Source organism: Neolamprologus multifasciatus, chromosome 15 (genome assembly GCF_963576455.1).
Source record: "Neolamprologus multifasciatus chromosome 15, fNeoMul1.2, whole genome shotgun sequence".
In the NCBI taxonomy this organism is placed as follows: Eukaryota; Metazoa; Chordata; class Actinopteri; order Cichliformes; family Cichlidae; genus Neolamprologus; species Neolamprologus multifasciatus.
Genome location: NC_140453.1, coordinates 3753659 through 3780862, shown reverse-complemented (window position 1 = coordinate 3780862; position 27204 = coordinate 3753659). Strand labels below are relative to the sequence as shown.

Here is a 27204-nt window from a genome sequence, read left to right as displayed (position 1 = left end):
TGTCTTGATAAACTGAGCAGATATTTGAGGTTTACACAGCTACATTCTCGCCTGAAAACATGTTAAATGTTTATTTTGTGACCCAGAAAGAATAATAAGAGTAATATTCAAACTAACTAGCTGCTGCCATTGTTGGAAACTGAGCAGGGCCGTGCTATGAATTCTGGGACAGAGCTTCTTCTTCTTCTTCTTCTGGCTTTAACGGCAGCTGGCAGCTCTAATACACACTGACAATAATTTCAACCAAAAATGTCAAATTTAGATTCCTCACTTTACTTCACTCCCAGTTCTTGTGTTCTTGTGTCTTTTCTCCTTCTTTAAAAATGGCTTCTTGACAGCCGCACTTCCACATTTCTGATGATGCTTCAATGAACAGCAGATCGTTGGCGTTTTTCATACATTCAGCTAAAGAAATGGGGACAAAGAGGCTTCCAGTAACAAAGTGCCTAAAGATACCTTTTAAAAATGGTTCTTGGCTAAGTTGTTTGTTATGTGTAGACACAACACTGATTCATCCTTTGAGTTAGGTGTCTTTTTTCTGCTTAAATGATTTATGGGTCAGCGTTAAGTAGCTTACCAAACAAAAACCATTCCTCTGAAAATGGTCAGGTACAAGGACTGGCCTGAAATGAGTGAAAAGGAGCCCATGTCCAAAGAAAAACTTTGAAAGACCTTCAGAAATCTTGGAAAACTCTTGCTGGAGACCACAAATTACAAGAAAGGCTGGCTCCTTGGTAACAAAATATGAATAAATGAGAGATACCTCAAGACTTTTGCACAGTATTGTAAAGTGCTGCTGTGAACACTATTAACTATTATTTGACCTCAGCTGTCTCCTGTTAGCTCTACACCTGTGTGTGAGGAGGAAAAGGGAGAAACTACTGTGACTGTAAATTACAGCAGTTTGAACTGAAATGGGACCAGTCCACATAAATTAGATGAATGACACCAGCAAATTTTTATATTTTTATGTTGTGGGCCTTTTTTCGTTGATTAGTTCAGACCTTCCCAAAGTGTGGGGCCCGCCCCCCAGGGGGGGCGCAGAGCCATTGCAGGGCGCGGTATGAAAAGGGGGGGAAGAAAAAATAAAATGCTTGGACACTGCTAGCACGGGGCGCCCACAGAAATGCAAAGCAGGAGATGAAGCATCGCTGAATATGTTTCCAAACCAACTTCCTTCTAAGCCAAAGACTAGAAAATATGGTGAAGCAAATCTTCCCTTTGGTTTCACCTGCACAAGTGCCGAGGTAGGTCTCCCTGCAGGATTGGTTTTCCCTGCGTCTGGAGCAGCGCTGGGCTGTTCAAATCACGGACAAACAGTATCCTGCAGCTGTTTATGTTTTTAAACCAAAACCATTTTGCACAGAGGCATTTTTTGAAAAATGCATTGATAGCAATGTTGAATATTATTACACATACAGTAAAATAATCACACCGTGACGCCTCTGCCTTTGTAAATGGAGGGACAGTAACTGCGTGTAAAACCTGCAGATAGTCAGATTAACAGTACTTCGTCTCTATCATTCTGCAATTCATCTCATGTAAACAATAACGTGCACACAGCGTGACGTGAATAAAGGCACATACCTTTGACGTTGCGTGACAAACTCTGTATTCCTCGTCCACACGTAAACGCAAAAAAGGAGTTTTTAAAAAATCTCCGTTTTCAGTGATTCGAAACGCCGTTTACGTGTGGACGAAACAGCTGCGTTTTCAAAAATGTACGTGTAGGTGTGGACGTAGCGTAAAAGAGTTTGTAGTTTATTTTTTTACTACCTGTAATTTATTGCAGATTACTTGTATTTGCTTAATTGTTTACTAAATGTTTGAGGTGTGAAAGAAACCGCAATGGAGCAAAATATGGGTGTGTGTAGTTTGCATGTGCATGCACGCGAGAAACGGGGGGCGCGCAAACATTTTTCTTGTAAAACAAAGGGGGGGGGGGGCTAGCAAAAAAAGGGAACCACTGGATTAGTTGACCGATAAGTACCAAAAATTCAGTAAATTCATATTCTTGGATGTGTCTAATTGTTGCATTTTACGCTACAAAATAAAGAAATTTGTTTAATTTGAGCCTAATTTTTGTCTTAAAATTTAAAAAAAATATTCCCATTATCTTCCTCAGAGTGAGGAATACAGATTACTAATTTAGGAATTAATCTGATTAATAATTCAGCATCTGTTCAGTAGTTCAGTACTTTGCAGATACCCACAGCTACGGTGTTGTTCTGTACTCAAGACTGTTTCTTTTCTCAGATCTTTTGGATGGTGGCATTGATGCTCCTATTCTCAGTGACAGAAACTATTTTGAATGTGTCCTCCTGTCTTGATTGACTGTGTTTATTTTTTCAGTGCAAGACTCAGAACAAAGACAATGCAAGGAGATTCAGACTGGGACGTGGCATATTTGCAGAGGCCCTGAAGCACATTGTGGGATAAATTTGTTTGCACCTGTCTGTCTGTGTAGAGAGGGACAGGGACCAGAGCTGGGTGTTTTTCCACAGTTCGTCACAGTAGGAAAAGTTTAACTCTTCCTGAGTGTAATCTGAATTGTTTTAAAACCTCGCTATAAATACAGCACTGCTCTACTAAAATGAAAGTGAACGGGCTCATATGGCATCACTCTGTGTCTGTCTTATATCATGTATTTATCACTGACCAATTCCTTTAGAGCCCGTTTTACATCTTTCTGCAATTTGTAGCGTGGAACTTCAGCTATCTATTGAAACCATGTGTCTCATATTAAACACTTCCCTTCCACTTCAAATAAATCAGCCATAGTTGATGTTCTAACTTTATTGCAGCTGTATTAGGCTGCGTCATCTCTGTAGATATTCTTTTATTTCTTTGTTACGGCTGCTGTTTGGCTACACAGACACCCAAAAAGGTACACCCCTTGATTCTTCTTTATCCATTCACCAAACTTTAATCTCCGGTTAAAGATATGCTTGAGTTGATTAAAAAAGAAAGCTCTTTCATACCCGTCACCGAGCATTGAAATAGCGGAAGGAGCTATTTTAAGGAGCACTGTTTAGAAAGGGGCCGCCACAGCCCCAAGTAACCGCACCCTGCCCGTGTCCCATCTTACCCCAGAGTACCTAAGTCCGCCTGCTCTTCAACCTGCCCACCCTCCTCCCCTGCACTCCCGAAGCTCTGCTGATGCTTCTCTGTGATAAAATAATCTGAGGCGAGGGTCAGGCTGCAGGAGAGGATGACACGCCTCTGACTCTCCTCATCCATCCATGCCTTTCATTACTAATCCCCGTGCAGCTTCATCTTCTGCAAAACCCCAACCTTATAGCCCCAGCCTCAGACTCAACCTCAGCCCAGGGCCCTGCAACAGCCAGGCAGCCAGACCCCTTAGAGCGGCACAGGGCCTTTGTGTGGCTGCTTGTCTGCTCCCTATTATTCCCCCATTCAAGCTCCAAATCAAAGCCAGCTCACATATGAAATGCTTTTGAGGTTTAAAGCTTAACTATACCGCGAGTGCAACTACTGCAGCTACTATTACCGGCACGGCATGATGGATCAATACACATGCATGTGTCCAGCTCTACAGAGCTATAGGGACAGTCATCCTACAGCAACTAATACCTCTAACATTAACACTGTCTTTGTGTTTCCAAAATAACTACCTTCCAATCATCTAAGCTCTAATGTGGGCTAATATATTTTTATTTTAATTAATAACTACTCCATCTTGTGGTGAGCCGTGATTACGCCGTACTTTTTTTTTTCACCCTCAGTTTGACAAGTGGTCAGTCAAACGGAGCGCCAGAGGCCTGCAGACGTCAGAGTACAGAGGGACTTTTTGCAGCTCGATCTTTATTTAATCTAGCACGAGTGGAAACGAAGTGACAGCTGCACCGCGCTCACGTACTCCCCTAACAGTGTTGATGGATGCTTTTTGATTCCTCTTTTTCTGATGTTCATTTTGCCACGGTGCCCTTTCAATAAATATTTTTAAGCCTGTCAGTTAATTCTGAAATTCCATCGATGAAGTATGTTCGGAAAAATAAACGGGCCAGCCACAGCAGTTGGCCTGGATGGGGAAGTGTTATTTTGTTCGGACTATTGGCAGGGACTCTCCACGGAAATATTGCTTATTTTGCTTCATTTCAGATTCAAGCTTCTGACAGTTTATGTGAAAAACTGCAAAGCGGATTGCCATTTAAACACAACTGCTGTGCTCTGTAATTACAAGCTCCGTTCACACAGGCTGATTGGGGCAGCCAGCCACAGAATGAGGATTGTTCTTGAGAGGCTTCTCGTTCCTAAGATCTATAACAAATTGTGGTCAAATTGCAATCAGAAGGGGGTGGGACGGATAATTTTCCTCATTATATTAGTCATCTTATTTGTATCAATCTCTGCTTGCTTTTTGAGGATTTAAACTAGAAACCTTGGAATTCCCAGGAGGGCAATTTGTTGGATAGAATTTGGGAAAACACTGTGGTGAAATTCAACGTCCGCTCTCTGTCATATTTCTTTATAAAGGATGTTGCACTGTAGAAATGTTGACACAATCACCTCAAAAATGTCCTGCGTCAAGACTCGCAGCTTCGTCGGCTGGTTTAGACCCAATCATCGGTCTTTGCTTTAAAAGTCAAGAGTGGGCCAGTGGCCGTAGTGGCCCACAACCCACTGAGTGGGCTCAGTCGAAAATAGAATAGTACATTCCTAACCAATATAACAGCGGCACTGCACCATCACAAGACCGCAGTAAATGGCAAAATTATTGTGCATACTTTCTGAGGCACGCCTAAAAAACCCCACTGTGTCCACATGCACTCCCGCTAACATCAGGTAGCACTTAAGTGTCCTTCGCCCTAATGTATGACTAAACATGCTGCCCCTTCACCCAGCTACCCCTGATACGCAGAGAGGGACGCTGACATGTGCTTCACGGCCACCATAAAGATACCCGGGCTTTCAATAACAGGATATGGTCCGCATTTCTCATTTTGAAAATGTGCACAAACAGCCCTTTAAACTCAAACGCAGCTTCTGTTTGATTTTAAAAAACAAAAAAGAGCAAAGAGTCGCAAAGCAGCTGCCTTTCTTTCTTTTTTTTTCTCGGAAACTTTGGCGTGTCGCTGAAGCCTTTTAAAAGTCTTCTCCACTCTAACACCAGAGTGGGAAAAAGTCTTGTGTTGTAAAAATCAGGAATGTCGCTGCTATAATGAAGCAGCTCTCTGAAAAGACAGGACGGGAGAAAATTGAATTAATGTTAATATGGCCATTAGCTTACCACCCAGCAGGAGAAATATGGCAAACCTCAGCCGTTCATGCTACCGCTGTTAATCACTTTGTTACACTCCAAACTTTCATCTGCATAGTTTTGGCCTGCAGCAGGGGGAGAAGGCGAAACCCAGAGCTAAACCAGAGATCTGTCTGCAGCGTAGTCTGTCTTCCAACCACGCACTGAAAGCTCCTGGTGAACACACAAACTCTGCTGTGAGGTATCCTTGAAGAAAATATCCACTTACTTCACAGCAACACACAAAGGTGTGTCTGAAACTGGGCTGAAAATAAAAAAAAGGCTGACACACGCCATCGCTCTAGCTGTGTCAGATATCCCCGCTCTTTCCAGTTCTCAGGGGTGAGTGGATCTGGCAGTACTTGTTGACTCTTTGGGCAACAAAAAGGAGCAGCGACTTGGACCAAAGCTGTCAAACGTTTTAATTCAGTCTTGATGGAAAACTTCATCTCATGCAACAAATAAGTATTGCAGATTTTTATGTCGCTCGGGCTCTTTATTTGTGAGAGAATTTATGGTCTAAATATTGACTTGAAATTGGTCTTTTAATTACCGTACCAGCCTGAAATAAACAGAAGCAGAAGCAATGAAATCAAGCGTTTGGATGCAGTCACTGAGTGGAAGAGATGCAATCTTGTGCTCACATTACACAGATCCGAATCTCCCCGTGCCCTGTCGGCGTGTTTGTATATATCCTGTGAATCATCTGTTGTCTTTCAGCTAGATCCACAGATTCATCTGACAATGGGAGTAGCATCAACATCAATGTATTCCAGATCTGGCAACCTGATAGCCTGCTTTTCTTCTCCCTGTAAACAGATCATCTATTCAAAGCTTCTACGTTTTACTTAAGACCAGCCCAGGCTCTGCGTGTCCGCTGACTGGTTCCACGTGTATGCAGGCGGCACTGACTCGTGTGTCTGTGCGGTTGTGTATGCTCCAGCTCTGCTGAGAGGGTCATGAGTCACTAGAACACGGGCATGACTGATGCCTTCTCTGAGTCTTAGTCTAATTACTGTGAGGCGTTTGCGATCGTCCCAGCGACAATCCCGAGCTTGGCTGCTGTGTCGTTACAGCCCCGCCATGATGACATTGTCACATAACCCAAGTCCGTAAGCTGTAATTGTGCAGGCTTCAAAAACACTGCGCTTCTCAGTCACTGCACACCTTGACGTTTGGATGTGCGTAGGTTGTGGCAAACGGCAATCCTGTCAACTGCCGTAGTAATTGCTGCTGAGTAATGTTCTCGCTTTGGCTCGGATCGCCAAAAAGCTCACCAATAAATCTGGAGGCCATTTTAGGACGTTTGGCTTTGAGTTCACATGGGAAAAAAGCAACAAAAAAAAAGCCTGACTATACTATAAGCCAAAGAAATGGCAAAGTTGAAACCATACAACCTTAACAACATCAAATTAAAGCTCCCATCAAAAGTTGGCTGCCGTGGAAAGAGGGCGAGAAGGCACAAAGTTGGCCAACAAAGAAGCACAGTTGGAGGAAATACCCACGCCACTGACTGCACAGAAGCACAGCCTCTAGTCATTTCCAATGCTTGCAAAGACAATGGGGATACGCTGAGGCTTAAGTAATAAGCCCGAAATGACTTCCAGAGCAGCGGGGCCTCCTCATTTCAGTGTGGCAGCGATGCGGGGAAATCAGAGCCACGCGAGCTGAGGGTTTCGCGAAGGATCAAAGATCGTGATTAGCCTACACTGTCCATCCACCATTATGGGTAGATCTGCCGCCGATGGCAACCATATGCCGGCCGGATTAACCTCTCCATCACAATCACTACCCAAGGGAGGTGGAGATGAAGACAAGAGAAAAGAACAAGAGAGTGGGGGGAAAGCAGAACAGAGAGGTGAGAGGAGCCAGAAGAGACGGGGGAGCGATGAGGAAGTGGAGAGGTAGAAAACATCAAATGTCAGTCATTGATGTGTGGCATAACACATGTGCCCAATATGCAGGAAGGCTTTTGGCAGGTTTCCCTGACCTATATAGTCCGGAAGTTAGAGAAACTGCAGGGCTCAAACAAGTCTTTCAACTTTTAAATGAGCCACAGTGGATGTGCTCTGTACTGCACATTTGGAATTTTAATAAAGCTGATACAACCGAACAGAGAACAGATTAATTTCTTAAGCTATTTTAAGGGGATAGTCACCAATTTATTAACTAGTTTAACATTTCATTTAAAACTATACTGAAATGTAACTTCTCATAATCCTTAAAAGTTTGAAGTGAAAGTATTCTGCAGCAATTTATTTTCTGCCTTTTATTTCATGCAGAAGAAGACAGAACACAGGAAATGAAGGAGGGGAAAGTATATGAAACAAAGGTCCCAGCCAGATGTAGTTCATGGCCCAGAAGCGAACCCCTAGGCCAGAGAGGAAAATTTACTTCCAGGGCGCCACACGTTATATTCAAAATGAGGTTTAGACTGTTAACAGGCATATACATGGAAAAAGTGTTTGAGCGACAAGCGTGTAAGGGGACGCCAGTTATTTATAGTACACAACTAACTGGAGATGGTACAGCATGAAAAAGAGAGTGAATGGTCCCATTTTCAGTGTTGTGTTCATCCTACTCTTTAAAATGTGGGATTTAGGAGTTATTAGTGTATCGGTTCAGGGTTGTGGTCAGACAGTGACAAAAAAGAAAATTAAGACCAGCAGTTTTGAAGAGATTGGCCTTGAATATTTTTCCAATAAAAAAGCTTTTATGTAACATTTGATCATTTGCATCTTTTCATCGTACAGTAATCGCTTATTTCAGCGGTCCCCAACCCCCGGGCCTCGGACCAGTACCGGTCCGTGAGTCGTTTGGTACCGGGCCGCGAGAGTTGATGCTCAGGTGTGAAATGTATAGTTTTCAGGGTTTTTATTGGTTTTCAGTGTTATTTTGTTACCGTTTTTATCGTTTACTCAGTTTTCCTGGGTCTTTTCACGTGTGTTATGAATAAATCTTCTTTTTTTCGGTACCGGTACTAGTTTTATTTTGTTGTATTTATCCGCAACACCTTAAAGGCCGGTTCGTGAAAATATTGTTGGGCATAAACCGGTCCGTGGCGCAAAAAAGGTTGGAGACCGCTGTCTTATTTTACAGAACATTAGGACAATGTGAGTCATTAAACTGTTAAACTGAGTGCAACAGCATCAGGGAGATGGGCTTCGGCGTTTATTTTTTGGTTTGTTTTTTCCAGGTTGTGGTCAGTTGTTCAATTTCTTGTGTTGATTTCTCAAACTCTTATTACCAGGCTGTGTATAGTTGCCATGTTGTTGCACAAAAGTGGTTTAATTGCTGAAATTTCAACTTTATTTTGTTTTTAAAAAATTTTTTTTCAATCTCCTTAATGAAATAACCTTCCCAGCACTTACAGTGGTTCAACCTGGAAAGTTTCTAAATCAGGCATTCCCAAAGTCAAGACTGCTGCGGCCCACTTAAAAACAAAGCCCACCTAGTCTTAAATGTTCAGTCTAATCAAAATACAAGAGGGAGTGATGTAGTTCCTTGAAATTTTTATTCAAAAAAGCATAAACAGCGCAGGTTGTTGGCTACAAGTTATCTATAAATTGCCAAGATCAATACGTGACCCAAGAACAGTACATTTAGGTCAGAATAAAAGTAATATCACTAACAAATAAATCAACCACCTCATTTTAATTCCCTTTGGAATAAATACATTTAAATAACTATGTAACTGTACTTAATGATGTAATTTCTGTTTTTGGCTGCAGCCCCACCAGGGGGGCACAGTTTGAGAATCACTCCTCTAAATCATGGCAGAGCAAAGGTAACAGGAAGGGCTCAGAAACACAATTATCTAATGCTTAATGTACAATACTACGGAGATTAGATTTTAACTAAAAAAACGCACTCCTGTACAGTCCTCCAAAAACCCACGTTTCTCAATGCGAATGACATTGCATGTCGATCTAATGCTGATTGGTTGAAAAATGGGGCGAAACAGGGAAGGGATCAACAGCTGAGTTCACCAGGAATGGGAGAAGTGTGAAAAACAAACAAACAAATCAACAAAAAAGCATGAATACAGCATGAAAAAGCTGAAGTGAACACTTTCCATTGCTTTTAACACCCAGTTTCACATCAGCTCTTCGTACAGCAATCCCTAGCTGCCAACAGACTGCCAGAACGCTGACCACCTCTGAACCATAATTTCCCCTTAAGTTACAGCTAATCAGTATATTCTTACTCAGTTTATTGACTTTGAGACTCACTGGCTTGTTTTCAAAAGTTTTATCCAGCAACGAATCCAGTGATTTTTGTCTCACGTCTCTTGCTTGAAGACATTCCATTAGATTCATAATGAATATTAAGTTAGCTTTCACCAGTGTCCCTGACTGTTCACAGAGGAGGAGGCAGCAGTACGTTCAACCAGCTAATCCCTAACCGAACATGCACAGTCAGGTTCTTAATCAGTAGATTTTACATCACAGAATCAAGATGTGATTTCAGCTATAATTCCAAGACTTTAAAAACATGGCATGAACTATAAAGATTGCACCTCTTTAGTCCTGAAGTCCAGAACTCGTGGACCTCACTGAATGCTCTGTCAGGCATTTACTGCAGCCATCTTCAGTTGCTGCTTGTTTGTGGGTCTTTCTGCATTCAGTTTTGTATTTGATAACTGAAAAGTCTGCTCTATTGAACTGGGATCAGGTGACAGACTTAACCATTGAAGAATATCCGATTTATTTGCCTTGACAAACTCTTGGGTTGCATTTCAAGTATGCTTTTAAGCATTATCCATTTACTCTGTGAGCAGGGAGAGTATCCCTGCACACTTCATCCTGCTACTTCTATCAACAGTCACATCATCAATAAACGCTAGTGGCCCGGTTCCACTGGCAACCGTACATGTCCATACAATAACGCTGCCTCCACAATGGTTGAAAGATAATTCGGTATGCTTTAGATCGTGAGCCGTTCCTTTGGTTCGCCATACTTTTCTCCTCCCATCGTTTTGGCACAAGTTAATCTTGGTTTCATGTGACTGAAGATTTTTTTTCCACAACTGTGTCCACAGAGGTTTTTTTTTTTAAATGTTTTCTAGCAAAGTCTAATCTGTCCTTCCTGACCAGGAGTGTAACCGGTGGTTTGCACCTTGTTGTAAAACCCCCTACATTTACATTCATGAAGGCGACTATTGATTGTAGAGCTTCACAATTCATACCTACCTCCTGGAAAGTGTTTTGACTTGGTTAGATGATTTTGATTTGAACGCTCCTTAGGCTCTTTTGTAATCTTTCTGACCGCCTGTATCGACATACCTCATGTTGGGATTTATAGTGAACAGCTACCAAATTCAGGTTCAGCTCTTGGAATCAACTCCAGATCTTTTGTCTGCCTAATTTGTCATGAATTAACAAAAGAAAAGACCTCACCTGGCCATGATACTGCTTGTCGGTCAGTTGTCCAATTACTTTTGAGCCTCTGAAATGTATGCATGGCTGTAATTCCCAACCAGTTAATTCTGTTATTTTGTCAAACCCTTTGAAAGCCTGTCCTTAAATCACATCATGATTGTTTTTTCTAAAATCCACTGTGGTTGTGTACAAAATAAGAAAAAGTCCATTTGTCCAAAAACAAATGGACTTAACTATATGTGCTGTGAATGTGTGTGTCCAGTAACTAGTCATAAATCCACACTGTTTGTCTGTGGAACTTGTTCTCCTTTGTTTGTACTCTAAATAATTTAAATTTATTACTTGGTCTTGGCTCTTTTCACAAAACAGTTTCCAACAGTGACTTGTATGTAGGGATGGGTACCGGTATCCGGTGCCATGATGGCACCGGTTCTGACATAAACGGTAGTAACCAGACCGAAAAGCAGCGCAGATTTCGGTGCTTTTTTTTTCCTGAGATGTCATACACTTTGGATTCTAGCCAATCATTTTACGTTTCCGAGGATAGTAGGCGGGTCCAGGTACGTACATTCTTTTAGAGCAAAGCTACAGATTAAAAATGCCCAAGGCGAAGCGGTCAAAAGTCTGGCTGTACTTCACAGCAAAAGATGCAAACTCAGCAGCTGCAACAAGTGCTTTAAGGTGATACTGTCAAAGGAGGTAACACCTCAAATCCGATGAAACACCTGGCGACGTATAGCATTTTTGTTTGTTTTTTTTAAGCCGAAAAATGCGCCGTATTTGATAGCTTGCTGCGAGACCTCACACCGACCACATCTACTGCGGGTGTGGTGCCTGTTATCGGACCCGGAGTTAGCAACATCCCCCAAAAACCCAAAGAGGAGAGTCCTGGCCCCTAGCCCTGCCAGTGTAGCAGAAATGATGAAGATGATGATGCAGCAGCAGCCGTTCTTCTCTGCGTGAGTAGCTTAATGTTGTTCGTGTGTAATTTACGTTGAGTAGGCTAACCACGTTATTACATTAATGCATGTAAGGTGAACTAGCAAACACAGTCGTAGTTACATGCGGCTGTCTTCTTGTTTGATGGCAGATACTCCCTTCACCCTGGCCAAAAAGGCTAAAATGACCAAAGAAAAAGTGGGAAACGGTTAAACATGAGAGGTTTTTGGACAAAGTTTGTGTTTTTTCCATTGATTAAGCACTGCTTCCAGCCAAGAGTGATACCATATATGCCCCATAGCTGCAGAAAAGGCTAACATTGTTATCTTTTTACAAAAAACAGCTGAACATGAGAGGTTTTTGGACAAAGTGTGTGTTCTCCATTCTTTAAGCACCGGTTTGAGCACCGTTTAAGCACCGGCACCGTTTCAAAAGTACCGGTTTGGCACCGGTATCGGATAAAACCTAAACGATACCCATCCCTACTTGTATGTATGTCCAAAGATCAAACCAAATACCCCTCTGTGTACTGCACATTGTTTCCTTAACATACATGCCACCAAAAGGGAAGAAATCCTACATATGTTAGTCAGTTGTTTGTCTCTCTCTATCGTATGTCTCCCTCACTCACTCCCCTAATTCTGTGCCTGTTCCAAATTACTCAGATGAACCGATGAGTCCTAAGGCTTAATGGGGCTCTGCTCGCTTTCATCAGCAGCGAGCCCAGTCATCACTACTGAGTGGAAAGCCTATGTGAGCTTGACTGCTCAGGGAATAGGAGCAGGATTAAGTGATATCATATTGTTTAGCAGGGGATCTCCCTCCCTTGGCAGCAGCCCTGATATTCAGTCATGCCTTCAATAGGTGGGTAGTCATCGTGCTTTCTGACTCGGCTCTGTATCTCCACTGGTGATATTTTATCTTGCAGCTGTCATGACAATAAATTGAAATTAAAATGAAGGCGTTTGTTAGAAAGAGATGAGTCACTTGTATATCATACGGGCACATTCATGCAGTTATGTGACACACAATGAGCATCTGCTGTAGTCCATCTTTCTCTCCTCCAGCTGAGAATGAGCCTGGGTGGGACATCCTTATTCCCTGGAGGCCTGTTTTTTTCACTGAGCTATCTGGTGAAAGCTGTAGTTTATGGTTTATACATTTTCTGTGTTAAAAAAAATTACTCTTGTTTGAAGTAATTGCTCCAGTGACTTAAGGGCCTTGTTAAGTTTCTTAACACTGAGATCATGTTTGCACATCAGCTTACAGTGAAACCTGATGAACTTACTGTTGCACAGAGATGCTTTAGGGAAACCTGGCCAGAGAAGATACCTGCTGCTGCTGCTGCTGCTGCTTTTGAGACTTTATAATAGCGGTTCGCACTTGGCCTCGGATGACTCCCCCGTGGCATTTTTGTACTCGCACCAAAAGATAATGTCAATTTTAGAGCCCTGACACTATGAAACCTGAACTCCCTGCAGCCTTGCAGTAATGTGCAAGATCATGTCTTGCTGAATTAGGTTTTATGCTTAAATAATACAACATACAACATACATCATTCATTTTGAGTTTGCCCCAAAATAAATGAAACGTAGCGATACGGCGCCTGAAACAACACAAAGACATTGCGGTTGTATTAGAGCAATGGATATTTGTGAATGGGGCGGTGGGCTCGTGTGAATGAGCAGACCCTTGTGTCCACCATTCCTCTCTAATTGGGTGCAACAGATTCAATATAAACGTCACGGCCTTCCATATAATCCTGCCCATTAAAATAAGAACCACCATTACTGAACTCTAATGTAATAAATGTTATGAATGCAAACAGTTCTGAATGTCAAATGTCATTTTTCATGGCCACCCAAGTTTCTGCATGTTATGAAACATTTAGGAAGGTTCACAGAGGATTATCAGAATCCCACAGTGCTTTTCTCCATTTTACACACACAGAAATGGTAAGAGTGGAAGTATGGTCGCAGAATTTAAAAAGGGAATGCATTACCAACAACTGGGGTAGTGATGGTGTGTCTTTTAAACTGAAACATGACTTTGCTACAAAAACAAAAAAGTGCTTTGTCTGGTAGAGTCTAACCAATATAGGATTAGGACCAGTATTTGGGTTTTTTTGTTATATAGATAAAAATAGAAAACAGTGAACATTATTTGCAGCTTGCAGACACCAGTATGTAGGGGTGTCAAACTCAAATACACAGTGGGCCAAAATTCAAAACTGGAACAAAGTCGCGGGCTAACATTAATATTTATTGAAAAAAAAATCTTTCTCTAGATATAAGAATTAATCTTTTCTTATGGACTCAAATAAGTTTTGCTGGAAAACTGAATATGGAACAAGCAAAGCTTAATACTAAACAATATATATATATATTAGCTGTATAATACCAGTAGGCCAGCTCTAATAATAATTTGGTATGGCTTTGCGGGCCAAATGTAATTAGGCTGCGGGCCAAATTTGGCCCGCGGGCCAGAGTTTGACACCTATGTATTAGAGCAAACAGAATGAATGGCGTTTTCCATCCCTCTTTTTCAGTGAGCTACTACTAAAGCTAAATCAAAGCACTTCCATAATATTAAAGTAACTCCCTTTTTGGGCACTAAAAAGGAGGCTGACGCTCTCGTTCTCAGACATGTTTGGTCTTGTGTTATTTTGTGTTAGCGAACTTCATGTTGCTATAACACTGACACCGATCGTTGCTCAAGAGTTGGGAGTTCGCTTTGTAATCGGAAGGTTGCCGGTTCGAGCCCCGGCTCGGACAGTCTCGGTCGTTGTGTCCTTGGGCAAGACACTTCACCTACCGCCTACTGGTGTTGGGCCGATGGCGCGATATGGGCAGCTGTGGCTACAACTGTAGCTGCCTCCACCAGTGTGTGATTGTGTGTGTGAATGGGTGGATGACTGGATGTGTAAAGCGCTTTGGGGTCCCTAGGGGGGACTAGTAAAAGCGCTATACAAATACAGGCCATTTACCATTTACCATATGATGGTTCGGCACTTTTTGATGAATCACATAGATTTTATACCAGTGCCATCCTGGAGTATATGGTATCGTACAGCTCATTTAATATGATGCTGATTTTTATATCAATGACTATTTGAGAATAATGAATTGGTAATTTCATCTTGATGTAACTGTTAAATGCCTGTTCAGCCTACATCTCATGTTTTTTTTCCAGTGACACCTGAACTGAATAAAAGAATAAATAAATAGAATAAATTTGAATAAAAATATTAAAGATATCGATGACAATGTAAAACATTTCTAAATCAGCTCAGCAAAAACAGAATTTAAAATGCCTTATTGAGTGTCGTGAAAACAGCATATGAAATTTCATGAGATTAAAGTGGTTCAGTATAGTACAGTATGGTGCAAAGTGTAGCAAACAATGCAGTATAGCGGGGGAGGGGGGTTATTTGTGGGTTAATTGTGTTAATTGGTGTGTGTGCATGGTTTAAATAAATAGGTTTGTTTTATTTTATTATATTAAAAATGAACTGGTAAACCTAATTAAATGGACAGGAACTATTTTCTAGCACTGAACACATGTATTAATAGTTGTTTTAATACTTTTGCATAATGTTCGTCTTAATGGAGAAATTACACTAAAAAAATATTCATGGGCCAATTTGTCTTCCTCAACACAATCCTACTGCAAGCTCTGTAAACATTAAATTTTTGAATGAAAAACTCAAAATATATACACACACACACACACACACTGTGTACATAGTGTTAATATCTATCAAAAAAAGAAAGTGTAGAGATAAAGCCAGTGTGTGAATGTGTTAAAACCCTTTTTAGAAGTGCATTTATTTGGCCCCCACAGATTGTCTCGTATCAACACCTGAAAATAAAAACTACTTTTAATGCTTTTTAAACCAAGCCTGACGTGGTAGGTAAGAGTACTACATTTTAGAGTGAAAAAGCAGAACTCTAATCCATTAATTCATTCCCCTCATGCTGTAACTTTAGTCGTGCCTCGTGGAAATGTCTATTCCTGTGGTTGGTTATCCAAGAGACAACACAAAAAGACATTTTAGATCATTTCATCAAATTTCATGACACGGAGAAAAATACAACAAGACAAATATTATTTTTAAGGTTATGACAGTTGACAGTAACTGTGATATATGAAGTGCGATGTGTGAGTTAGAAACTTCTTCAGTTCTCAAATAGAGCAAGGAGTCTTCCAGAGGAAACAGCTTTAAGGATGAAGTGTTCCTTCAATCTATTTTGAGTGCAAGTTGGTTCATTTAATATGCTGGAAAATCACATTTTCTATGCTGGTCCGCAGCATAAAAGTCAAAGAGAGGAAGCTTTAGAATTCCAAATAAGACTGAGGGGGATTTTGTCTTTAATGTCTCATTTCTGTTATTTCAGTGGGATCAAATGGTAATACTTCACTAGAGCAGGAGTCGGTAAACATTACAGCAAATATGTACATTGGATAGGCTGGAATGCCTCTTCAAATGTAGGTTTTGGTAAACTTCACAATCTTAAAAGATCTCCTCCAGTAAAGAAAAGCTTATAGTTAATTGTGAGGCGGTGATGTCTGTACAGACATAAAAATGTTTCTTCCCCACCCCGACTCTTTAGGGAAGACAGCAAGGGGAAAAACTGTAAATCTCTCATGTGCAAGACATTCAACAGTTTAGTCACCCTTTGAAATTTTCCTTGATGAGCAGTAATTGCTGTGCAGACCCTTCCATCTTTTGCACACTTTCATGTCCCCTCAGTGGGTCTTGAATCACGGCATCTCGTGGTCTCCTAAACGACCCTTGGAGTGTCTGAAAAGACCACCAAAAGTGCAAAACTTTGGCACCCAAGAAAGTCCTATGGTGTGCCCATTAAATCATCTAACCCTATTCCCATCTCAATATAGCCACGTATTTTGGAACAAGATAAATATTTGACCAATATATACTGTAGGTGTAGCTCTGGGCTCGGGCCAAAAACACCACTGTCAAAACACGAGTGAAAGAGAAGCATTCACAAGTCGCTGATTATTGCAGGTGCTGTGTCTCCGATAAGGCAGGATATTGATTTTATTAGAGTGGCAGAACTCTAATTACCTCCTGAACAAAACAGCCAGCACTGACCTAAAGTCGGTCTTTGTATTTTGACTGCTTATTGATACAAATTAGGTCCTTACAAATAACATCTAGAAAATATTCCTGGTGTTTGCCTTCTTGAAATCTGCGCGCCGAAGCACTGTTTGCTAATGAAAAAGAAAAATAATTGCAGACTAAATGTCCTTGGTCTCCAAAGAAACGTTGCCTACATTCAGAGCTTTTCCTTCAATTACAAACTATTTCAAATACATCACATATAATGTGGAAAAAATAAACACTGATAATTTGTTGAGAGATAATTTTGAAATGTTTACGGTATCTCAGTTACATAATGCCTTTTGGGTTGAGGTCCAATTGGAGAGACACTGCTGGCTTTCATTAGCAGCAGGCATTTTTCTCCATCATATTGAGCGATGCTGCCAGAAGTCTGTGCTTCTGAAAACATTGCAGAGCCCTGCCAACAAGTAACCCCCCCTCACGCCCCCTTCCCATTCCCGGCGCAGCCAGAGCGGGGCCAGTTTGCTGAAAGGCAGCACAGGCAGTGTGGCACTTCTCCAAGCCTGGCCACTTTGGAAATCGCCACACGCAAGTGCTGGCCTCCCTGACGATGGCGTGATGGGGTCACCTCTGGGGCCTGGGGTGTGTAAACACACATGACCCAAGACAAACTTTCACAATTCCGCCAGGTGTGCAAACAAGAGGCCGCAAAAATACCCGGAAAAGTCTGACCATGCAAAAACAATATAAGTGCCTCTGATGAACTCCTACAAATGCAGGGGGAGAGGCAGAAAGGCTGACCGACCCTGGGTGGAACTGTTGTCAGAGCATGTTAGCGCTGCACATACAAATTCGTCACGTATTAGAGAATCAGAGATTCTGATGGGTTTGACGAAAGGCTTACCTGTTCTGATTGGTCACCAATGTGGAGCTCATCCAGCCCACCCAGTCAGCTGAGAAAACCCTCATCTTCACAGAAAAAGAGAAACAGGAAAAGCATACTCTTTTTTTCATTTTCATTTTTTTTAGAAGGGTAGATTAAATCTGAGCGCGTCTACTTTTTGCCTCGTCTCTAAAATTCTAGCTCAGTAAACCTCCCCAAGTGGCCAATGGTCTCCTTTAACGCCTTAAGCCTTTATAGTGTTTTTCCTTCCCCGGCCTGCACTACAGATCCAATCCACCCTGTCCTGATCCATTGTCTCCTGGGCCGGTGAGTCCTGGAGCTGACCTTTGTGGGGAGTCTTCCAGGCACCACATGTTGGTTTTGTGTTCATATGAACTCTACTCGCTTGAGCTGTTGGGCCTATGGCACCAAGTCTGAAGGACACAGCAAAACAAGGATTTAACTGCAACCAGATGCAGCAATGTCCTCCCATATCATCTGTTATGCTTTGTGTCAGATCTTCCTCAGATAGCCACACTGCCAGTTGAAGGGGACACACGTTTGTTTGCCAGGGACTATGGAAGCACTGCAGCATATTCACCAATATGTTTTAATTCTGGCTGCCAGTTAATGCCCGACCGTAAACGTAACATCTGGATTTGGTGAATGTGTTTCTTTTTAATTGGTTATTCCAGAATTATTCATTAACGACACACGGTGTAACGACAAACAGATAATTCTCTTTAAACTGCCGTAAATCTTTACCATCACAACATGCAATTTGAGCCGACCAATTTCTACTTATAATGATATCATTGTTACAGCTTACCTCCGCTCACCCCTACTGCTAGACATTGAGTGAGCACGTAGCAGCCTGCTGGTTATACTATTAGCAACACAGATGAGAGATGTCTGCATGTCTGTAAAGTCAACCTGTAATTATCATGGCGGTATATCCCCAGGCAAGAGACTAAGTCAAATTTATAGATTTATTCTGTCTTCAAATTAGCATCATGCCTCGGATTCCAGCATCTCATCTCGCAGGCTGCAGGAATGTTTTGAGAGTAAGAAAAGGGAGTCATTGTAATTCACAGCTACACATCCCAAAACCACCAACTGCAAAATAGGGCTGTAGAGGCAACATTATGTGAGTGTCGAGTTCAAAGCACACATATTAGAAACCTCATTTAACTGTGGCTGTACCCTTCAAAAGTTTGGATCAGTTTAGGGCTGCGGGGATAAAAAGGGTTTGTAGCTTTGTGCGTCGTTTGGAAATAAAGACGGCGCTCTTGCAGCGGGCAGAAACGTACGAGGAAAATGAAACTGCATTAGGCTCTTTTTGCCAGTTTAGATCTCATGAATGATTTTTCATGCTGCATGCAAATATGTTGCTACCACAAGGCTCCATTCACAGATGGCACCAACTATCAACATCAAAAACATGCACTGCACGTCACGCTTTGTGTGTTTGTGTTTGAACACGTGCAGATGTTTACTTTGGGTATTTAATCATAGATTTGGACAAACCATATCAGTATATTTTTAGATTGACGCCACTGAATTACTAATGACCTTATAAGGTAGTGTTAATAGTAGCAAATTTGTTTCAAACAAGACATCCTAGTGGTAACTTTTTAACTGTATTTACTCTTGGTACACTGCTACATAATTTAACTTGCAAATCTTATTTGTTTACATATAATATAAAGATTTCCTGTCGCACGCTTTGTTGCATGGACTCTTTCTAACTTTCTTGCTGTCGCTTGAAACCTGCTTTCAGTTACAACAAAGCATATCGGAACGTGTTTCGTGCTGTCTATACTGTAATATATGCATTCCTGTGTATTCCACTACGCTCTTAAATAAGTGAAATTCCTACATGTATTATAATCATAACATGATAGGTGCTTTCTGTTTGAAGTGAAGTGTTTTCTCCACGAGGAGTAAATACATTCCTCAGTTGGCTTGTCCTGGATTGATCTCTGCTGACTCAGAAGAAGGATTGCATACCTACCAAACATCTAATAGACAATGCCCCGGGGGTTACCGCTGTGCACGTACAGTCGGCTTTGTGTGGAGAACAATGTTTACAGTTCAGCCCAGTCCTTGGGGTAGAAACACAGACACTCATTTGTACTGGGTTTCAGCAGACTTTAGCATAATACTGTCAGCAACACGGAAACATTAATCTTACAAGAGATGCGGGTGATAAACATCACCTTTTAAATCCCGAAACCGAAACAGTGCTCATTGTTCTACGGATTTATTGTTAATAAAATAGGAAAATGTGTACAATCCTAAACGCCATGACAGCGTTCTTTTTGTCGTTATAAATCTAGGTTAGCGTGGCTTTGGAGTACCCCCATATGATTCGAATTTGATATTCTGATATAAATAAGATGTAAGGCTGTAAATTATGGTACAGTTGTGTGATTATCCTAAGACAATGCCGCCAGTGAACTCTGGGAGCTGGCCTGTGTGCCTGTGCTCCAGGCTGTATTATGACTGGTTCAAGTCAGCGTCCTGCTCGTACATCTTTCTAAAATTATACACCACAAGGAAGAAAAGCGGCCACTTCTAACAATGTCAAAAATTCAGATTTAGACCTCCCTACGCCTCTCCCCCGTTTTTTTTTTTTTTTTATCTTGTTATTGTCTTACACGGGGACTGAAAGACGAGTCACAGCGTTATGAAATCATGTGAAGAGGGCAATTATCCATCACAAAAGCCCCACAAAAATAAAAAGAAAAGAACCCACCGGCTGGAGAAGACAACGGAGCCTTTTGTTTGCTGCATTGTCAGTGACACAGCACCGAACTCCTCCTCATAATAGCTTGTTTCTCTAGAGCACTGTCTGCCTTTATCAGGCACACTTTGTTCTCCTCAACAAGTAAACCGAGTTTGTGAGAGTCATAATCGGCAGCTCATCTGAAAGCTCATTCAGGTTGGGATTGGCTGTTGTCACCCCCAGATTTGAGTCACGGCCAGCGCAGAGTTAATTTATTCTTCCTAGCGCACGAGATGAATGACACCCAGTCATTTCTGTTATTGACATTTGCCTGGAGTGACGACATCATGTGACCGGGGGCGTCATGTGACTCCCGGGCCTTGTTGCCGTACAGTTGTATCATCGGTGCATTGTAATTATAATGCTGACTTAGCAGTTCAGCCACTTGAACTCTGTCAACCTTGGCCTTAGCAGCAATAGTAAAATCTCTCAGCTGTTGACAACTGACCACACAATGACAGGGTTTCAGGCGGCCGCAACTATACTGTACCGGTCTCAGCGGACGCGGACTGTAGAGGAAATCTGAATAGAGTAGAAGCAGGAACATCACCAAGGTCCTCAGTCATGGTCTTTGGTCTGAAGAAGCTGCTGTAAGTTTCATTTCAGGCCTCAGCGGCGGGACCTGTCCTCACCTTTAACACAGCATGGCATATATAAACCAGACAGCAGGATTTGTGGAGGACCAGTATGCTTTTCATACAAAAAGCACCATGAAGTTTCACAGAGGTGGAGAAATAGCGGGAGACTGGTATGCACGCCAGAGTAAGGAAGATATATATAAGTCAAACTCCATCTACTTAGCACACAAATTAAACCAACTTGTCAGTGAACATTTAGAAATCATCGCTTGGGTCTCAGCGGGCCTCGCTGTTTGAACTGCAGTGTAGGTAGGCACTGTTTATCCTGGACTGGCCCTTGATTAAAATGAGGAATGGAAGAAGGGGAAAAAAAGAAGAAATGGCTCAGTCTCTCGGTGGTCAGCCACAGCCTCATCGCAGCCTCCACCGGCGATCTGACTTTCTCCTTTTTGCAATTTTATGTAATCACAACTCCAAGAGCTATTTTTAATGTGTGTTTAGGTTGTGCGCGCGCCATTCGATATTAAACATTTCCCCTTATTACTTAAAGGCCGACTTTATTTTCCCTCATAGCTGTGACTCCAAAAACAGCTGTCCAGACACCACAAGAAAGGTCCTTAAGTCACTGGAAGATGTAGATACCGCTGCTGGACTCCAAAAGAAAAACATCTACTTTTCATTAAGATTATACCGTACCGTACTTCACCAAACAATTCACAAAGAACATCAACATCCTCTTGGCGAAACGGCGCGATAGATTAAGTTTTTCACTTCCATGAGTTTTGGATCCCGTTGAAGCGAACGTCTGCGTGGCGCTCGCTTTATTCTGTTGCTTCAGGTCACCGTTCTGCCTCAGCAGCAGCGTAAGGGGATATTTACGTTCACACCAGTGGCGCGGCGGCCAACAGAAGCTGATTGCAAGTGGTGTTTGTTTCCAACGAAAGCACGTTAATTCGGGCCCGGCCGCAGTGTAAACTACCTTGGCGTTTTACAGATGTCGCCTGTTAAAGTGAATCACTGTACCTGCCTGTTTGCCCGACCGGGCCGTTCTGATGCCTCGCCAGAGAGAGTACACAACACGAGCCAACGGGGCTATTAATAAGCCCTTCCTTTTCTAATACTGTAATCCGTCCGTGTGTGTAATGTCTCGCTCCGGGCTAATTATGTCACGTCATTTTTAGCTTTCGCGACGAGACGAATCCAGACAGCCTCAGCCCGAGTTCATTTTAACCCATCTTAGGTGTCATTATCCCCCAATATTTTTCAGAAATAATTTTCTTTGAAAACAGTCGTCTGCGAAGGTCATCTGCTGCGACAGAGCGAGGAAACAGCAGCGCTGCGTTACACACACGCTGCGTTAATAGCATGTGTCGTTTTTTTAAGCGCGCTCCAACACACGATACCTCTATTATGTGTCTGCGAGAGCTTGTGATAACAAAGCGAGTCCATTTGAAGGTGTGTGGTCCTGAGTGGTAGAAGAGGGAAAGTGTCTGGCAGGGTGGGCCATCAACCACAGTCCTCAGGGCAGACCTTGGCCAGAGCTCAGAGTATGGCCAAGCTCTTCAGCGCCGCACACAAGTATAGCAAGCTTAGTGTACGGCCACCAGTGGAGAACCAGTAATGAATGAAATATTATATTCCACATTATATTTCAGCCTTTAACATTAGTACCTGCACATAAAACAAGCCAGCAAGATGTGCGAATGTTACAGAATAAAGCTTCAAACTGTTAGCACACCCCCAAGCGACGAGGTACACTTAAGTATTTCCTTTTACTGCATTTATACATTTATACATAGGCCTGGATGTGCAAAATATATAAATATATATATAAAAACAGTGTTTTTTATGAGCTCTAAACACCAGCATGGATGGGTTTTGCCGTGTTTGGCTCTTCTCTCGTCTACATAATTTCCAGAGAAAAATTCTTCCAATCAAGCCGACTTAAATCCGATGAATAGCTTTTCAAGTGAGCTCTGCTGAACTGCACAAAGTTCCAAAAACAATTCTTATACCAACAAAGTCAGAACCTTTCATTTGGATTAATCTGGATTTGATCTAGAGGGAGTTAAATCTTCAGATTTGAAGACCAGCTAAAAGTGCACAGTGGTTTTTCATAAGGTGTGTGAACCTTGACCTGACAGCGAGATGGGCCGACTTCAACGAAACTTTGCTGCTGTATCAGGCGGGGGGGCATCTGCAAAGTTGAAATCTGTGCAGCCCGGACAGAATTCATGCGAGATATCTGACACTACAGCATCATCGCAGTTCAGATTTTCGCCATCAACGTTGTTTATCACATGCCGTGCCACCCAAGAAGTTATGTTTCCTGCCATGTGAGCGGGGCTTGACATTTCTGCTTTACTTTTCGTTCCATGTTTTAGATTCAATCACGATGTGCAAATTATATCCCCATCAAACTGCGTGCAATTTACTGTGGCTCAGCGGCACTCGGTGGTGCTGGACTCTGTCCTAAAGTTTAATACTTCTGACAGAAAAGCATCCATTTGCAGTAACCCTAAAAATGTTTATACACGACCTTAAATATTATTCTTGAAATACTTAAAGTATCGAGCGCTAAACCGATCCAGATCTGCAAGCGTCTGTCTTTACTGCTGTGATCTAAAACTTAGAGCGTCTAACAACTGCAGAAGGCTGCTTCTGGGGTTTTAAATATTTTCTATTTCGAGTGAACGCAAACTGCACGGATGACACGATCGATTAAATTTCGCCACGGAAACAGGTACTGTCTGTGATAGTCGGTGTGTTTGCAGGATGTGAATGGCCCTTCCCTAAGGATACTGTAACATGCGCTGCAACTCAAGAGGCATGTTCTTGTTTTAGACAGCAAATATTTACAAAGCGCCGCGCCAAGGAAAATGTTTCGCTGTACGAAAATAAGGTCGGTGGCAAAGACTTGTGGAAATGCTGTTGTGCCTCTCGGGGAGGGGGAGTGGTGTTATAATTTATGTTTGACATATTAGTAGTAGTATTTGAAACAAAAAGGGCTCAGACTCAATTGCTACAATATGACAGTATGCTTGGTTTTTACACAGTAGTGTTAATTGATTTGTTGACTGTGTGTTTCGGTCTTTTTTGGAGATACAGTGATACATTTGTTTATTGTGGACTTTGGCTTTTATTTAAAAATGTTCAAGACTGTTGCTTAAGCATGGTATTTAAATGCTATTTTATATGTTTTTAAAAAACACCCACATTTTAATGTGCTGTCTATTTTTAATAGCAGACTGTTAAATAAAAAAACACTTATTCTAATTTGTTTCTAAAATGTGTATCTGTGTGTATAGAGTGATTTTCTCCTGCCAAACCAGGAGCAGTATGGATACATTACAATCGACAGATACATTATTAGCAGGGCCTGAATTATATATTATTTTTCTTAAATCACAAGTAGCATGAACAACCCACAGAACCCAGCGTCATTGGCTCATTGGAGCTTCTTTGTATCATTTCTATTAAGAAACATCTCCAATAATCTTCACTCACAACAAGAGTATTCTCCATAGTAGCTGAACGTAGTATCTCTTAATGTTTATTGCTTCTTTTTGTTTCTTTGTAGGTTTAATGAATGAATGTGGTGAGCCGCACAAATAAAAGTTGACTGTTCTCCAGTGTATATTGGCACAGGTAACAATACCTAGGTAGAATATTGAAAGAAATTGTCACATAAAAGCAAAATTACCTACATGAATGGCTATCATCTCATAAATTAGAAGTATTTGATAGGTTTATTCTAACGGCTAATTAAAGGGGAGAAAGTTTCAACTGGCAAAAACAACTCCTAAGACAGAAAGACAAACTAAGACAGACTCTTTGCTGCTTAGTCACACATGCCTGCTGGCAAATGAAAGAATGATTAAGATACTGTTAACACTTTCAAACCTGACTGAACTGCCGGCTTCATTCCACACATTCCTCTGCTTCTCCTCCAACACCCCGTCTGCGTTTTTGTGATGTGTTGTAACAAACACCTGTGATCAGGGATCAAAAGACAAACCGTGCTGAGATGTGCCAGGTTGTGGGAATCGGTGTGTGTGTGTAGCGTGTGATGATTCACTGTTAATTGTCGAGACCTGCCTGCTCTGCGCTACAGGTTGGCAGGCCGTTCTTGGCAGGGTGATAGTATGTGTGTGTCTCCTGTTAGAAGACATCTCTTTCACAGAAAAGACAGGTGGCCATGATCTACGGCCTCTTACGGGAATCGCCCCCCTGACTGCTGCTGCAGTGGGAGCCAATGAAAGCTCAGTATAAGCTTGGATGCATACATGCACATGCACAAACACGGCTATTACGGTAATAACGCGGTGACATAACTACTGTTTGTGACACGGCAACGTGCAAGGAGTGAGAAAGAGAACGAATTCAGGCTGCACCGAGACGACTCTGCGGAAACGCTGCTCGGTAAATAAGCAGAGTGTCACGCCACCTCCGCTTTCCCTTCACACACATGCGCTCGTCCAGCTTTTTTCCTCTCTTCCCCAATTCTTTCTGTCGCAGACAAACACGCGCGTACACACCCAGTCTCACACCAGCCAGCCAGCCATTCACTCCTCTCTCACACCCTCAAATCTTACCAAGCTGAGCTCTCCCTGCTCAGAGGCAGACAGGAGCAGCACGGCAGCCTGCTAGAGGAGTTGAGGGAAGGAGCAGCAGTGTCAGGGAGAGAGAGAGTCTGAGGAGAGAGAGTGAGGAGGGAGGGGGATGAAAGAGTGAAGGGAGACCAACCCAAGAGAGAGCACTGCTCCCCATATGCTGAGGAGGCATGGGCGGTTGAACAAGCTGCCCCCACTGAAGCCTCCTGACTCATGGGAGCGTCAGACCCCGATCCCCAGAGAGCCTGGAAATGCTGCCGAACCACGCGCAAGAGAGGAGGGGAGCCAGAGAGTAGAGGAAAAAAAAAAGTCCAAGGAGAGGAGAGGGAAGAAAGCCACAACGGTAGGCTGTCCCAACTCAACTGCTGTGCCGTGATGACGTCAGAGGGCATGTGACCCAGGCTCTCCAGTGACGGCACATGGAGGGCAGGAAAGAGACGAGTTTTAAAGCTGGTGCCTTTTGGGTTGTGTGAGGGCTCTGCTCGCCTCCCAAACAACCACAGAACCACAGACGTGCGGCTCGGGGTTGGTGTTTGAGGGCAACCTGGAGTGTAAATGGTTAATCGTCGCGGGCCAGCACCAGTCACAAGGACGGCGCTAAGCGAGTAAGTACGTTCCAACCACACTCGCCAAGCAAGCAAGTCCGACACCATCTGATCTATCCGCAAAGGCGATATTTGTCTCTGCAATTTTTTTTTTTCCGCTATAAAACCAGACCTGGTTGTTACTTGTGGTCATCCGAATAGTTGATACGTAAAAGCATGTCTTGCGGATGGCTTTTCCATTTTTTTTTCTTCATGACACGCTGCGTGCTCTTGGTTTAGGACGTGTCAAGGGTCAAGGAAACCACAGAAGAACAAAAGTGGGGCTTGCTGCAACCAGAGGCAGCTATGGCATCTAACAGCCTTTTCAGCACAGTGACACCATGTCAGCAAAACTTCTTCTGGGGTGAGTACCACTTTCCTGCTCCCTGTTGTGTCTGGATTGGGTTGGGGGGCTCGGGTCACAGGAAGGACTCGGGGTCAGGTGGTGAGGCTTGGGTGGTGGAATTAATGGGGTTCGAGATGTTGGAACTGGTCTGATGTTTTGGGTCCAGACGAGTGGAGGGGATCAGCTGAGGTCATGGAGGACCCCGCAATCAAGGTCCAAGCTTTTGTGGCGGACGAAACACCCAACTATCATCAAGGCTTTTTCTCTTTTTTCTTTGTGCACCCAAAAAAAACCCAACAAGAAAAGAAAATGTGCCCATAGAGATTCCAGTATTTATTCTATGTGATGTTTATAAATATTTTCCAAAGAGGGAGATGATATGTTTGTGCAACATACCCTTAGATTTACAAAGCGATGCCATTGCGGAACCAAAAACAAAGGCACGGGTGATATTTTTGACAGACGTAAACAGACGCTGCACAAGGGAGTTTACAGTGGAGCATTGGAACAAGATGTGGGGGATTACTGGGCTGTGTGTGTTGGGTGCCTGTGCTTGCGCATAGAGAAGAAGTATTGATTAGTTTGCCAAGAAAGATCTGTAATCGCTTCCTGAAATTGTTTCGTTGCGCTGCTGTCGTTAATTAATCGGTGTCGATTTCTGCAGGCTCCAGGGAGCATTTACTCGACAGACATAAATCCAGATTGAACACGAAGTTGATCCACGCTGACTTCCTTTCTATGAATTC

At 42.5% G+C, this 27204-nt stretch overlaps 1 protein-coding gene and 1 long non-coding RNA gene across 6 annotated transcripts in view; one reads left to right on the top strand and one right to left on the bottom strand.

The window, feature by feature from the left end:
* runx2b (RUNX family transcription factor 2b) overlaps positions 1 to 27204 on the top strand; it is a 132554-nt gene that overhangs the window by 66123 nt on the left and 39227 nt on the right. For 2 of the 5 annotated variants that reach the window (XM_085134004.1, XM_085133999.1), the window contains exons 1-2: positions 25362 to 26133; positions 26353 to 26476. The exons of 2 other annotated variants lie outside the window; for them this stretch is intronic. In XM_085134004.1, coding sequence (XP_084990130.1) covers positions 26419 to 26476 — 58 coding nt within the window. In that variant the 5' untranslated portion in view covers positions 25362 to 26133; positions 26353 to 26418. Of the gene's footprint in view, positions 1 to 25361; positions 26138 to 26352; positions 26477 to 27204 lie in introns of those variants that run through there. One more of the 5 variants, XM_085134000.1, reaches the window with a different exon arrangement.
* Positions 423 to 24158, bottom strand: LOC146501320 (uncharacterized). The gene is made up of 2 exons (XR_014869582.1): positions 14095 to 24158; positions 423 to 13780 (listed from the first exon to the last, which is right to left on the bottom strand). It is a non-coding gene; the product is annotated as an uncharacterized LOC146501320 (long non-coding RNA).